The sequence below is a fragment of the Hoplias malabaricus genome, chromosome 3, assembly GCF_029633855.1.
Source record: "Hoplias malabaricus isolate fHopMal1 chromosome 3, fHopMal1.hap1, whole genome shotgun sequence".
Taxonomy (NCBI): domain Eukaryota; kingdom Metazoa; phylum Chordata; class Actinopteri; order Characiformes; family Erythrinidae; genus Hoplias; species Hoplias malabaricus.
In genome coordinates, this window is record NC_089802.1 from 47,956,868 (window position 1) to 47,970,665 (window position 13,798).

General features: G+C 38.7%; 1 protein-coding gene across 1 annotated transcript; it reads right to left on the reverse strand.

Annotated features, from left to right (window-relative positions):
* Window positions 1-50: 50 nt before the first annotated feature.
* On the reverse strand, window positions 51-13,352 carry rhoca (ras homolog family member Ca). Its single transcript, XM_066663761.1, is given in 7 exon segments — window positions 51-1,881; window positions 2,566-2,696; window positions 3,555-3,675; window positions 6,317-6,403; window positions 6,405-6,474; window positions 10,166-10,233; window positions 13,279-13,352. Coding segments are annotated over 6 exon segments (594 nt in total). The 5' UTR covers window positions 10,177-10,233; window positions 13,279-13,352; the 3' UTR covers window positions 51-1,707.
* Between the last annotated feature and the right edge of the window lie 446 nt (window positions 13,353-13,798).

Sequence of the window (13,798 nt, forward strand, 5' to 3'; positions counted from 1 at the left end):
TTCATTGCATTGTGAGAATGTATACGGATATAAAAAGCAACATACTACACAATCAAAAAGAAAAAAAAGTTTATTAACATGGATTAGTTTTATTTCAGTGACAACTTCACTGAAACAGTAGAACGGCTTATAAAGAACTATTGACTGCTAATACAAATCTGAATTAATTGTTTATTTCATATTCTGCACTTCCAGATAAAAAGGAAGATCATTTTAAAACAAATTTGTCCATAGTGTTGGTAACCAAGAATACCATCATGCAGACAGTGACAATGGTTTAATTATTTAGAGGGTTTTTGTTTATCTCAAATAAAAAGAATACAAAAACGAGAAAAAAAAACTTAGAAAGAAAAGTGTAGATGTTGTGCTTTGTTTTGTGTTTCCTATGATTTTGAGCTGGTCTTGTGTAATGCCAAAATAACCTGATTTCCTTGGCTAGCATCCATGGCAAGCTGTAAACTTGCTTGTCATACTGTACAGTAATTTTGTGTTTAGTCTGTATACCTGTGTGTAAGTGATGTTATAGAAGTCAGGGATTTAGGGAAATAGAACCCGTGCAGTTTACTTTGGACACTTCCGTGCAAGCTCATTTTTGCTCCCCTACCATTCCTCACCAGCAGGGGGCAGTAAACCCATTTACTACTTGCAGCAACAGCACTAGGCAACATGATTTCAGGGTTTTGCAACAATATGATTACTGACATGCAACACAAAGACATTGATTATATTAAACATACATTTTCAACACTAAATCCATTATTACATCCTATACTTTATCTACTTTGTGATGAGAATGGGCAACTCAAAAGGATAACTGAAGGCACGCAAGTCAATAACAAGTGTGTAGCAGCAAGGGTCACTACAAACCATCAGATCCAACTCAAAATCTCCAAATATCTGTCTGGTGTGCTTTTGATGAGTGTTTTGAGTGTCTTGAATGAGACCATCCAAGCTAACATGGTCGTGCCTTAAGGATCTACCAATCAAAGCAGAATACAGTACAATCAGACTACACACTAGCTCAGAGTACTACTGGAAACCCAGGCCACAGCAATATCTACATTAAAGAGCAGTAAAGATAGTTGTATATATAACAACAACTGCACTAGACTTTAAATTTCTCTGAATACATGTATACCCAACCTACCTACAGTATATATCTGACTGGGTTATATAGTCACTCAGTAAGCCAACTGAACACCATTTAATTAGTGTAAGTTACCAACAATAGAAGCTCCAAACTAGTGCTGTGCAAATACATTCAATTCACAAAGGCACCAATTCTGTTAACACACACTGTGCTTTGTTAATATCTCTTGTAATGTCAGTGACTTTCAAATGAAAAAGTCCTCATGCCACATTGGAGGATATAATGACTATTATCAGGGCAGTGGCTAAAGACATGGTTAGTTTGAATGCATACAACACATTTAATCATCAACATCTACCTCATACGCTGAAGAAAATCTCACTCTGTAGCACAAAAGACCCGTTGTGCTACAGGTAATTGTACACTACTAAATAATCAAGGCATATTTTGTTCTAAGTTGCATTACTGCCCAGTCTTGGTCCTTTTGATGCGCATGTGACATACAGTACATTACAGTACATAGATGCTGTTTGGTTAAAAATTCAGTTTTTTTTTTTCCTGGTCAGTTGAATGCCATATAGAGTTGTCTGTATACTTCAGAGAAATCCAGAAATTTCTCACAGGATCAAACATCCACTCCTCTTCTTTCTCTTCCGGACTTGCAGTGCTGCCCTTGTTGCCATTTCAAACACTTCCCTGACACCCTCCTTGGTCTTGGCGGAGCACTCCAGGTAGCCAAATGCGCTGATACGGTTAGCCATGTCCCGGCCTTCTTCTGGTTTAACAGGCTCCTGAAATAAGGCCACACAATTTATTTTGAGAAAATAAGCTGAGTATAATAATAATAATAAACTAGTTCTTGATGAGCTGAACTTAGTTTAAAAGAATGTGGACAGAAATCTGCATATTGCAAATATCTGTATACAAAATAGAGAGCTTGTGATGGTGCAAAATATTAATAAATCTGCTTCTAATATTTAATATGGACTAGTAGTTACATAATTCTGTAACAGCGAGGCATGGGTTCTTAAACTGAGGGGAAAGAAGTGCTAGCTTGTTCTTTAGAACTACCCCATAAGGAAACAATTCCAGAATCCATATCTCACAAATGACACAGACCAGTGATTCACTGTCATTAATCTGATGTATTTTGCTAGCCATTTATATATTTACTGCCATCAGGAACCATTTCCACACTGACCCTTTCTTCATTTTAAACCTAGACTTAATTGTAGGTCTAGCTCAAAGATGCACCTGAGCACAAGGAACCCTACTATGAAAGAAGCACATCACTCAGTAGGGTAGACACTGATAGCATCAGCTACTGGCTGGCAGCCAAGAGTTCGAGTGCAATATGTGCTTGACTGATGATGATGATGTTGTTCGTGCCTCACAGAGTGACAGTAATGCAATCCTCTAAGTGCTTTTTAATGGGACTCCTTAAGCAGAACTGTGGGCCTTAGCGAGTGAGCTACCTGCTTCATCTTAGCCAGCTCTTTCCGCGTGTGATCGTCATTCCGCAGGTCCTTTTTATTTCCCACCAAAATAATAGGAACATTGGGACAGAAATGTTTCACCTCTGGAGTCCACTTTTCTGGGATGTTTTCTACAGAAAAGAATAAAGAAATATACACAATCAGTATGGAAAAGAGTAGTACCATTTATTAAGACCTTCATTTACTACCTGTTATGGTAATTACAAGACACAAAACGTTCTAGCACTGTTTAGTTCATGTTTATCATCACATCACTGGCAAACAGTTCATTATTTGCGGGTTACAAAAACAGGGGCCATCACCTTTTTCCTTGTCAAACACTTACACACCTCTGTTGTGTAACGGAGTGGTAAATCCAAGCAGTAGATACCTGATTTATGTTGGCATTTCAAACACAAAGTCCAATCCCAATTCATCAAATCCTATTATTAAAACAGCTTTCCTATTCATTCACAGTTACTGAACAGGTTTGAAGTATAAGGATCCAGAAGATTTGGAAGTTCAGCACAACTATTGGCTATGACACACATTACTTAAAACACTGATTTCCAGAACAAAAAAACAGGCAGTGTCCACTTATCAAGAATAAGATGACGCACTCAAGCTTGTCCAAACGCAAACTTCCTGCTATTCACACAGTAAGAGATTATGACCAGGATGTGCCTCAAAAAGTTCAGATAAGAGATGAGACCATACAGTGGGGGAATAGTACAAGGCAAAGAGAAATATGCTCTATAAAGGGTGCTAGTACAATGAAGATATATATCAGCACACAGAGAGAAGTGTGACGAATGGCCTTAATATGACTCACGGACGTCAGCGTTTCCCACCACTGAGGAAATTTTACTTTATTCCAAACCCAACGTAAGTAAGCAAAACCATCTACAGTGACTCAGGCCTCCAAAAATAGGGCAGCCGAATCTGAGAAGCTGCTTGTTTGTTTGCAAAGTGGAATGTTTAAACTGTACCTAAACTGTCAGGGCTGTCAATGGAGAAGCACATAAGGATGACGTCTGTGTCTGGGTAGGAGAGTGGTCTCAAACGGTCATAATCTTCCTGACCCGCTGTGTCCCACAGTGCCAACTCCACCTGTCAGTCAAAAAAATAAGGATCAGAGACAAGTCATAGTCAAAGTCCAAGACAAGAGCTGAGTGAAGCCTTCGTGGTGACAGGCTGGAGTGGGCGATATGTCAAGAATATGACATGAAAACATTATCACAATATGCAGGCAAAAATTGTGACATTCAGAAAGTAACAAATCAGCTGATGCAGCTCTTCTTCAAACTTCAAGGATCACTTAAATCTCATTTGGTGGAGAACAATTTGTGGCAAGCTTGAGGGGTTTAATTTGTTTAGGGTAGCAGAAACCTACAGTATTGTGGTTTGCATTCTTCTGTTTGTAACCCTTGTGTGTGTGTGTGTGTGTGAGTGAGAGAGAGAGAATGCTGACTTTTTCAGTACTATAATAAGCAGAAATACAGGTGAATGATTATGACCCAGATGTCCTTGAATATCTGCAAAAACCCTAAAATAAAGAACCATTTCTGTAGTAATTCTGGAATACCAGTCTCATATACAGTATTTTTCCTGTGCCATCCTGCATCTTAATCTAACTGAAGCAATGCTTAGTTTTCTCCTGCCCCAGATCTAATGAACTGAATTAGGTAAATGAGTGATTAGAAAGAATAAAACTACAACCCCTTCTGCTTCCTTTTGCTTCAAAACTTGGCAGCAGCACTAAGGGACTTTACTCTGTAAACCTGAGTCATGCTCATTGGTAGAGACAGTTAGGACTGACCTGGGATCAACTACAACCATCCTAATCCTAATCTTAATCATGATACAGACAACAGTAAAACCTTCCATTCAAAGGTTAAACTGATATGAAGGGAAATGTGTATGTGAGGACCGACCGTGAGCAACTTATTAAAACCTCCACAGATGTAGGAGGCCTCTCTTCTTTATAAATGTTTGAGGTTCAGCAATAGCATTGAAAAAAGGCAGGAAAAGCAAAAATGAGCTATATTTAGATCTTAGCTGTGCCCACAGAGCAAGTAGGAAGAGTATAAAATGTTTCCCTTGGGCCCTAGGGATTTAGGCTAAGCTCATGGCCTGTTTGGGAAGTTTCTGGACCTTATGCAAGCTTGGCAACAAGCTGGACAGACTCTGTGGAACATTACCCCATAGAAAGAGAGGAAAAAAAAATAGACAGCCCCCCTTTAATACTTCAGTCCTACATTTTCTGTACTGGAAAAGTAATACACAGTTCTCCAGCCAATATACTCTCAGAGACAACCTCAGGAAATGAAGTAGTCCGTTTATCAACCATAAGGGCCAGGGGGAGGGGAGTCATCCAGACGTACATGTTCCCAAGTCAAGGCAGGAAACAAGCAAGTACAGCCATTTCCTCTTACAGCCGTTCTCCACTTGGCCCTTGTAGTGTCCAGTGCAAGGCTAGTGTGTAATCGGCTCACAGCCATTAACACCAATATTTCTGACTAACACCGGATGTTACTCAGTGCACAACTGACCAATACTTCAAGTGTACTGGGAATTTGGATCCAGGATTTGGTGAGATAAGGAGTAAACAGCACCTATTTTTCTTAGATTTATTCAAGCTAATTTTGTCATTAAAAGATAAACTCTAATGTGTTTTCCTGGACAGACCATGTGTACTAAACAAATCAGGGTTCCAGTTCTTTCTGTATCCCATAAGCAGACTGATTTAAATGGCTGAATCTAATGCTGTGACCTGGCAATCCTTGAGGATTACAAGTAAAGACAAAGCTGTTCCAGCTAGGTTTAGAAATCAAGCTGACATTCAGTTGAAATACGAATGGTAAACAAACAATTACAGCATTTAACACACTAAAGACATGCATATGTTGTTAATTTATGTGAGATTAATATTAGTTTTCAAAGCTAAACAACCAAAGCCCAAACTAAATTTTCCTTCTACATGGACAAAATGCTATCACAATATTTCTACAACTGTCCATATACAGAACTATCGTGATATAAAAATTTGTGAAAATCCTTCTAAAGATTTGAGCATGAATACACCAAATGTTAATGCGCATATTTTCATTCATCCATTCATTGTCTGTAACCGTTTATCCAATACAGGGTTGTGGTGGGACACACTCTCACATTCACTCACACCTACGGACACTTTTAAGTCGCCAATCCACCTACCAAGGTGTGGGTATTTTTGTTTTTTGGACTGTGGGAGGAAACCTGAGCACCTGGAGGAAACCCACGCGGACACTGGGAAAACACACCTAACTCCTCACAGACAGTCAGCGGGAATCGAAACCACAACCTCCAGATTCCTGGAGCTGTGTGACTGCAACACTACGTGCTGCACCAGCGTGCCGCCCTACGTTTATTTTATTTATTTAAAATATTCAAATACTTCTTAACACACAATAAACATGTACAGTAGATTTCAGAGACAATTGGTTATTTGATGCCCACATTCCATTATAAAGAGATCTGATAGGTTGTCCAAGAGCTAGGGCAGGAGCATACTTTGTGTGTTCATGAAGCCAAACATAGCATAGTCATTATGTGCTTTTCTGGCGGTTTCCATTTAACGCATTTAAGTGAAACTGTCAAATGTTGTAGCAAACATTCTTCTTTAAAGATATTGATGATTTTCTATATTTCTGGAAAGTTAAAATGCAAAACAAATTTCAGTTCCAAGTGTAAGAAAATGATCCATACCAACCTGTTTGCCATCCACCTCAATGTCGGCAATATAGTTCTCAAACACAGTGGGTACGTAAACTTCAGGGAACTGATCTTTACTAAACACAATGAGCAGACATGTCTTTCCACATGCTCCATCTCCCACAATCACTAGTTTTTTCCTTATGGCTGCCATGCCTGCAGACAAAAGAAGAACAAACATGTTAATCTGGCCTCCAACTTATAAAATTTTAAATTATTATTTATAATACATTATTGTAGGTTTTGAACAACAGCGAGTAGTGAATTTCTAAGCATTTTCAAAGTACACTGAATGACCATTTCAGCTTCTGCCTCTGCTTAATTCCAGGGACAAAGCATGACCTATAACCCAAGGGTGAATTGAAGCCAGGGCTGGGGAAAAGTAATTGACACTGAACACAGAAATGTCATTCAACTATTCATCTGTGGTTGTACAATAAAATGATATTGTCAAGATGGTATTATGTGGACTAAAGCCACTCCCATATAATCAATAAAGAGATTAAGAAAGAGGAAAATTTTTACTCAAAAACAAATGTGCCACTGAAATTATAATCATACACAGGATAAGATGTAAAAATATCCATTACAGCCTCAAAATTTCTGTTATCACCCTTTGTTTAAATCCTATACCTCCCACCAAGGTTGCTGTGGCTGTTTCTGATCCAATCAGCAACCAACTACCCTTAACCACTATGGTTATTCATGGAGTCTAGCCCATGAGTACCCAAACCACCCAATGCATCACTAGCTCTTCGCAGGGGTCATCAAGTAGACACCTCCCCTCATCTGTGTTTCACTGAATTATGCCCTTGACACCTCCAGAAGGCTCAACAGTGAAGTCTGGTGTCCTAGACCCACCCCTCTCCAAGCCATCTTTACAACCCTACCATACCCTTAACCATCAACCATAAATCCACATTGTGGTGACTAAGGCTGTATCTAGCCCCACTGGCACGGTTAATGCATGCTGAGTGCCACCAGTTCCATGTGATCTTTACGTGCTTCATTACCATCAACCACAAAAACATGTATTATGAAGACAAAAAAGTATTTTAACAGTAACGCTTCCTATAAAATTCTTGACGCTGTGTAACAAACAAGACGCTATAATTTAACAAATTATATACAATGAAATTATAATTTTTAAAATAAATAAGTCTCCAATGACCTTGTTTGTTGCTGCTGAAACTACAAATCAGTGTGCTAGATAAAGTTTTGCACTCTAAGCAGCCACTGGAAAAATAGGTTTAGTGGCATTTCTGAAGCAAACAAACATGCCACCTCTTCAGTTTATATTTGCTTTCAGTACAAACCATTTTCACAGCCTGCTGTTCTACAGTTTTTGAGACTGACTCAGAAGTAGTAGCTCTTCTTAAGGTCTGACGTATGTGTGTGGGAGGGGGATATGCAACATCCAGGATAATAAGCACCAGTAGGGAAGCACAGCTGTGCATACACTTGTACACCCACTCACTCCCTACCTCTTCTTGAGATTTAACGGAACACACTAACATATGCACACAGACACACACAGATATAGAAAGACACACACACACACTTATCACCAGGCACTTGTCATATTGTGCTGAGAGCAGTAAAATAACTATTTTTAGTGCAGTCCTCCATTCTCCTCGGCCCAGAATGCCATCTCACACAAAGCTCCTTCCACCCACAAAAAAGCAAGCTTTTGTTTCTATCCAGCAGAAACAGAGAGTAATGGAAACCTTCCTCCTCCAATAAACTGTGTGAAAAGACTTTCACTATTGGGTCATTTGGCACAGAAAAAAGTCCTGTAGATTTAAATGTAAATAGTAAGCCTTAGTTCAAATCCATATGAGTCCATATAAATTTCTCTGTGAACCTGCAGAGTTACAGGCCTCTGTTTTGAGAAACAATTAAAAAGACCACTCAGGTAAGCTCTGGAGAAGCTCTAGATTGAGCATTGCAGAAGCACAAGGTATATTTCCAGCAACTCTGAAGCAGAAGCCTGAAATTGGGAATGACTATCAGTTCACATCACACACATCGACAAGCCTGTACAAGTCAGTGACTCAGTAACAATAAGATGCAGTAGGGCTTTATGCACTGTACAATCTCTAGCTTTGTACATCTTTCTTGATGCAAAAAAAGTTTTGCATTTGTATTTTTAAAGACTTCAAAGACTCTTGTACAGATTTTTTTTCAGTTTCACTAAATAAAACTCTTAAATCCTATAACCTCAACATAACCTCAGAATAATTTTAAGCCAATCAGAATGGAAGTTATTTACATATACCAGCCTTAAAACAGTAACAAAAACAGCTTCTTTGATTCTAAGGGCTATAGAGAGATTGGAAAACATGTAAATACATATATGACTGTTCATACAAGGTATAAATGCATGTAAGAATGGAGAGAACGCCTAGAATGTGGTTTCTAAACAATATTAAACATCTAAACAATGTTTGCAATGCTGAATGTGTTTTCAGCAAACTGGCTCCATTGAGTTCATATGGAATAACTTGTTTGAGGGTAATCTCTCAAATCTATTTCATTTAGGGAAACAAACTGTTCTCAAATCAAAACTGGAAAATGTACTGATTTGAAAGCATGTACAAGGATTGTGACGTTTACGGCACAACAGGACAATACAACAACGCAACAGGAAGTTGGCGTGCCTTATTATATCTCAGAAGCCAACAAAGGACACCATAACTGGAAATGCATTACAAGTTGATCACATACCCATCATACTTTCATTTAAGTCATCCCATATATTTCACTTCTGTTTGGGAATGACAAGAAAAACCCAAAACAAACTGAGCCAGTTATTCTGGTTTGATGGGAAAATTCCTTTACCCAAATAGCCAGTTTCAGTCGGATATCAATAATAATGTTTAGTCTTTGCTTTATATAATGATGTTCAAAATCTTTATAAGTCCATCCCTTTCTAGTGTGAAAATAGAGCCAGTTAGTATAGCCAAAGGCCAAGCATGCCTCTTCTGTTAGTTGTGTTGCGGTTTCAGTTTGCCCAGCCATCATGTCCTTGAAGTATCTGTAGGAAAATGCAGTAGTTCCCAACAATGTCCTGGAGTACCTGCACATTTTGTGCTGTCCTGGTTTCAGTACATCCCCTCAGGAAGAGCTTTTAAAAGAACTGTTCCTTTGGATCAGGTGAGTCAGAGCACAGAAAACACAAGGGGTAGTGCAAAACCACAGCAGGGAACCATGGGTATAATGTACACTAATTAAATTTGATACGTATCTGTGATGATATATATCCACGACAATTCTACTAATGTTTGTTCCATTTTTGTTAAAAGCACATCAACAAGCTTTGGCTGGCAGAGCGCTGTTTGTTTTATATTTTCTCAAATTGCATTTTTCTGCATCAGGTAGCTTACTGCGAACTGTGTAATGTGATTTATAACTACACTTCCCAGCTCTGCATAACACAATGTAAACCATGTCTCACTGCAAATGCCAGTGGTATTTCCCAATGTTGTGAGCTTGCAAAGTACCACCAGTCAGATGGACCCATCTGCCCCTGAGAGTTTCAATGGCTTGAAATAAAACAAGGATATAGAAGCATTCTCAGAATTCTAACTTAAAGCTAAAACTTAAAGCTTCTAGGATAATTAGAATGAAGGTTTGGCGTAGACGGATATGCCCACACAGACCTAAGACAAATCCTGCTTAAAACTGTTAAAAACTCTGAATTACTGCTGTAAATGTGTGACTCAGAATAAAGGTCATCATTCATTATGCCTATATGTTTCCCATGATGTAACCAGGAAACAGCTTGTTTAAAATATTATAAAAACATTGATCATGATAATATTTTACAGTATAATAGTGCACACACCCTTTGCTCATGGATCAATCAATGGAACTTCTGAAATAGAAAATTGGGAAACACAGAGGGACAGGAACCTGGCAAATAAAATGGAAACAAACAGTAAGATACAGTTTAGTTTAATTATCAAAATGAGGGTTATTCTTTCCTACTCTTCACTCTTTCTCTTACAGCTCACACCATTCTTGCAGACGTTATGTGGATACAGGCTATGTAATACTCCTAGAAAGAGAAGGATCTTGAAGAATCAGAACATTACTCATAATCTATTTTGGAATTCATTTCGTTAAATGACATTCTCATGTGACTGAAAACATAACTGCTCTTCAAAGGTTCGAGTATAATAAAGGACTGCTAGGACATGGACAATGCGAGGTCAACACTGTATTTTTGTCCTTTGTGACTGGTTATTCTTCAGGAAAAAGATTTTTATTTGACCCAAACCCCATCTCCTCAATACGTATTAGGTATTTCCTCATTAGGTGAGGTAGCATGGTTATTTTTGTTTATTTAGCTCTACACAGCAAGAGTTTGAGTTACAGTACCAGAACTTGTAATGGAATATGTGAGTAAAACTGCCAAGTTTCTCACATAATGCTCGATTACTAAACTGTCCAAATATTCACACTATTCTCTGCATGCTTATACTGTGGAGAAGGAAGGAGGCTGAGCCTTTTGCAATACAATGAATGACAAGTGGAGATCACTCAAATATGCCAGACAAAAGATGCTAAATTTTTATAATATGCATAACAGTTTAGATCATCAGCTCAATTTCTATGTGAAATATTTCATTAAAATGACTGTAGGCGTAAGTGTAAATGTAGACCATGTCCAATTATTTGTAGGCACTTCTTTCATTAATGAATTCTATTTCTGGCTGTGGCCCTGTTCTGGCGGTGTCTATACTCAAGGGCATTTTAAACTCTATCCTATTTATACTAGCTAGGATACTAACTCCAACTGAACACAAAATCATTTTGTAAGCTGCTGCAGGTAAAGACATCTGCAAAATGCCATAAATGTTAATAAAGATACTTTAAGGAGTTTTCACTGCTGAGACTTTTTACTGGTTTCCAGTTGCACACGCAACTCTTCATAGAAGACAATGACCCAGAGAATGGGAATTTTGTTGTGACGTATAATCCCATTGCTGTATTACCAAATTGCAGTCCTGAAGTGTTGGATTTCTGCTTTTTGTTGATTTCTATCACCTTTATCTGACTCAGAACATTGATTCATTCTCTGGTGTAGTTATTAATGTAGAAAAATCAGTTATTGTGCTAGGCTCCAGCCCTTAGTTTTCTACAACTGGTCTAAAGTCAACAACTGGCTGACACATTGGCTTGATGTGTTCAGAGTCCCATGCCACTGGGCTGTACAGTAAAAGACCTGTGTTCTCTGGAGTGGCAGAGCCCCATCTAATAGGGAATGAGTTATTAGTAAATTGTAGCAGTGAAAGTAGTTTAAAAAAACAACAACATAAACAATCATCATTACCAACATCATTACCTGACTTCACAAACACAATGACTGAATACGAGACTACCTTGGAGGAAGTAATTACATGCAACAGGTGTAGTCCGATACCTAGGACAATGATTTAATTATAGTTTTAAGGATCCATCAAGTTTAAGTTTTTAATCTTGATGGCATGTCAGTGTGGTGATGTTTATACACTAGAAGACACATTATGTGTGAAATAAGACAGCCTCATACACAAATTTAGACAGCAAGGTTTTCTTACATCATAAGCCTAATGCACCAATCTTATTAAGAGCGGGGGTTTGAGCTGCAGGTGAGTTGGATGGAGTTAGAGTTGGGGGGAAATTGCAAATTCATAGATCAGCCTGTACTTAATCAATGACCAGGGTTTTAGATACGGTTGTGACCTTATATATTTATTGTTCATTTAGAGCACAGAGGGTATTGTAAGAAAAAATATAATTTCTTACAATAATTACAATAATGTTTTACAGTTTCAACTATGTTACATTTGTCAACATAAAATATAATAATCAGAAGATGTATATGTTCACTGGATCTTTTGAGGTAAAACACCTATGCCACAAAAGCTACTTTGACGAAGTTGATTCTTCGAATGGTTGATTCTGTCAATATCACTTAAATGAAACCCGAGTCTCTGTTTCTCAGCAGTGAACCTTTTCACGTTAATTCTTTCTGAATACATTTCACATAAATCCACCTTTATGGATAAGTGGCATTAAACAAAGTCTCTGAGAGGTGAGCCAGAGTTTTACCTCCAAACATAACAGCTCCACAGTTGTTGCTTTCGTGTACTTTGGAAGTTGACCTGTTTTGCTTGTCCTCACGGCTAGGTGAACTATTTTTCTGTTTACTGTATTTGTGTCAGACGGCCTACAAGATCCTGCGCTTTAGAAGGACACAGAGAGCGTTACACATTTGAATACCATTGTGTTCTTACAGCACTAACTGTTCCATCTGCTGTCATTCCAACGTGAAACTGCCTTGATACTTGTTAGTCTATATATAGCCTAGGTGTTTGAGGCAATCCAAACAACGCCCTGTGACTGCGACAAGTCGGGCCTCGCTGGCACTGAACGAATGCTCTCATACTTCTGTAACTCAATATAGTCTGTTCTAGAATCACAACAGCCTCCTCCAAGAGAAAGTTTTATTTTAGTGTAAAACCCTAGCATCAGTTTAAAGCCAGTTCTGAACGTTAAGAATGACCAAACAATTCTCCGTGAACGGCAATGTTGCCAACTCACCGAACTGTTTAAAACTACTGCGCTAAATCCGCACTGAAACAGTATTTACTTAAAGCTACTGTCCAACCGCTGCCTCACACTTCAGGTTACGCAAAGAGCGCAGTAAGAATTAACAGGTGGTCTACACTCCTCTAAGACCCAAAGAATGGCTAAACTGAAGCGTGGATTAAAGCGCACTCCACTCTCAACACACATTCTTCCTGACTGACAAACCAGACTTTCAGGTCACTGAGACGAGCCACCACCTACTTCCACAAACCGCCGCCGCAAAGAAGGTAAAAACTTGTTTAAGACCAACATTTCTAACCCCCATCGATATTTAAAACCTAACTAGCTGAGAAAATGAAAAAAAAAACGCGAGACCAGTACCTTATTTCAGACGCCGTGTGTTGTTTTAATGCGCTGATAAATCTCCGTACTGTCCAAGTACCCACTGCTGTGAGCCTCAGCCAAGGCGCGGATCCGTTGAGTCTGGGAGCTGAAGGAACGAAGCTGACAGACCTTCGCTCCGCCCACACGCAGGGTGCTACATTCCTATTGGCTGAGGAAGCTGTTCAGGCGTTAACTGTTAAGGAGGCTCCTTCCCTCCCCTCCCCTCGATAATGATGACATCATTTCTCCACCAGGGACAGCAGGGACGAGTGGCGCAGCCCTCGGCCTAGACAGGGAAACTCCATCGATTTATCAGAATTGTATATACAAACCATTGCGTTCAGTGTAGTTTGATGAGGAGGGATGATCTCAATGATTATATTATGTTAAAATCTTGAAATACGGAAATCCCTTCTAAATCCTTTCAGCATTTGTTAAAACTATGATTTCAGGGATCATCACTATCTGAGACACTCTTTTAAATAAAAGGCACTAAACTGCATAAAAATGCAGAAAC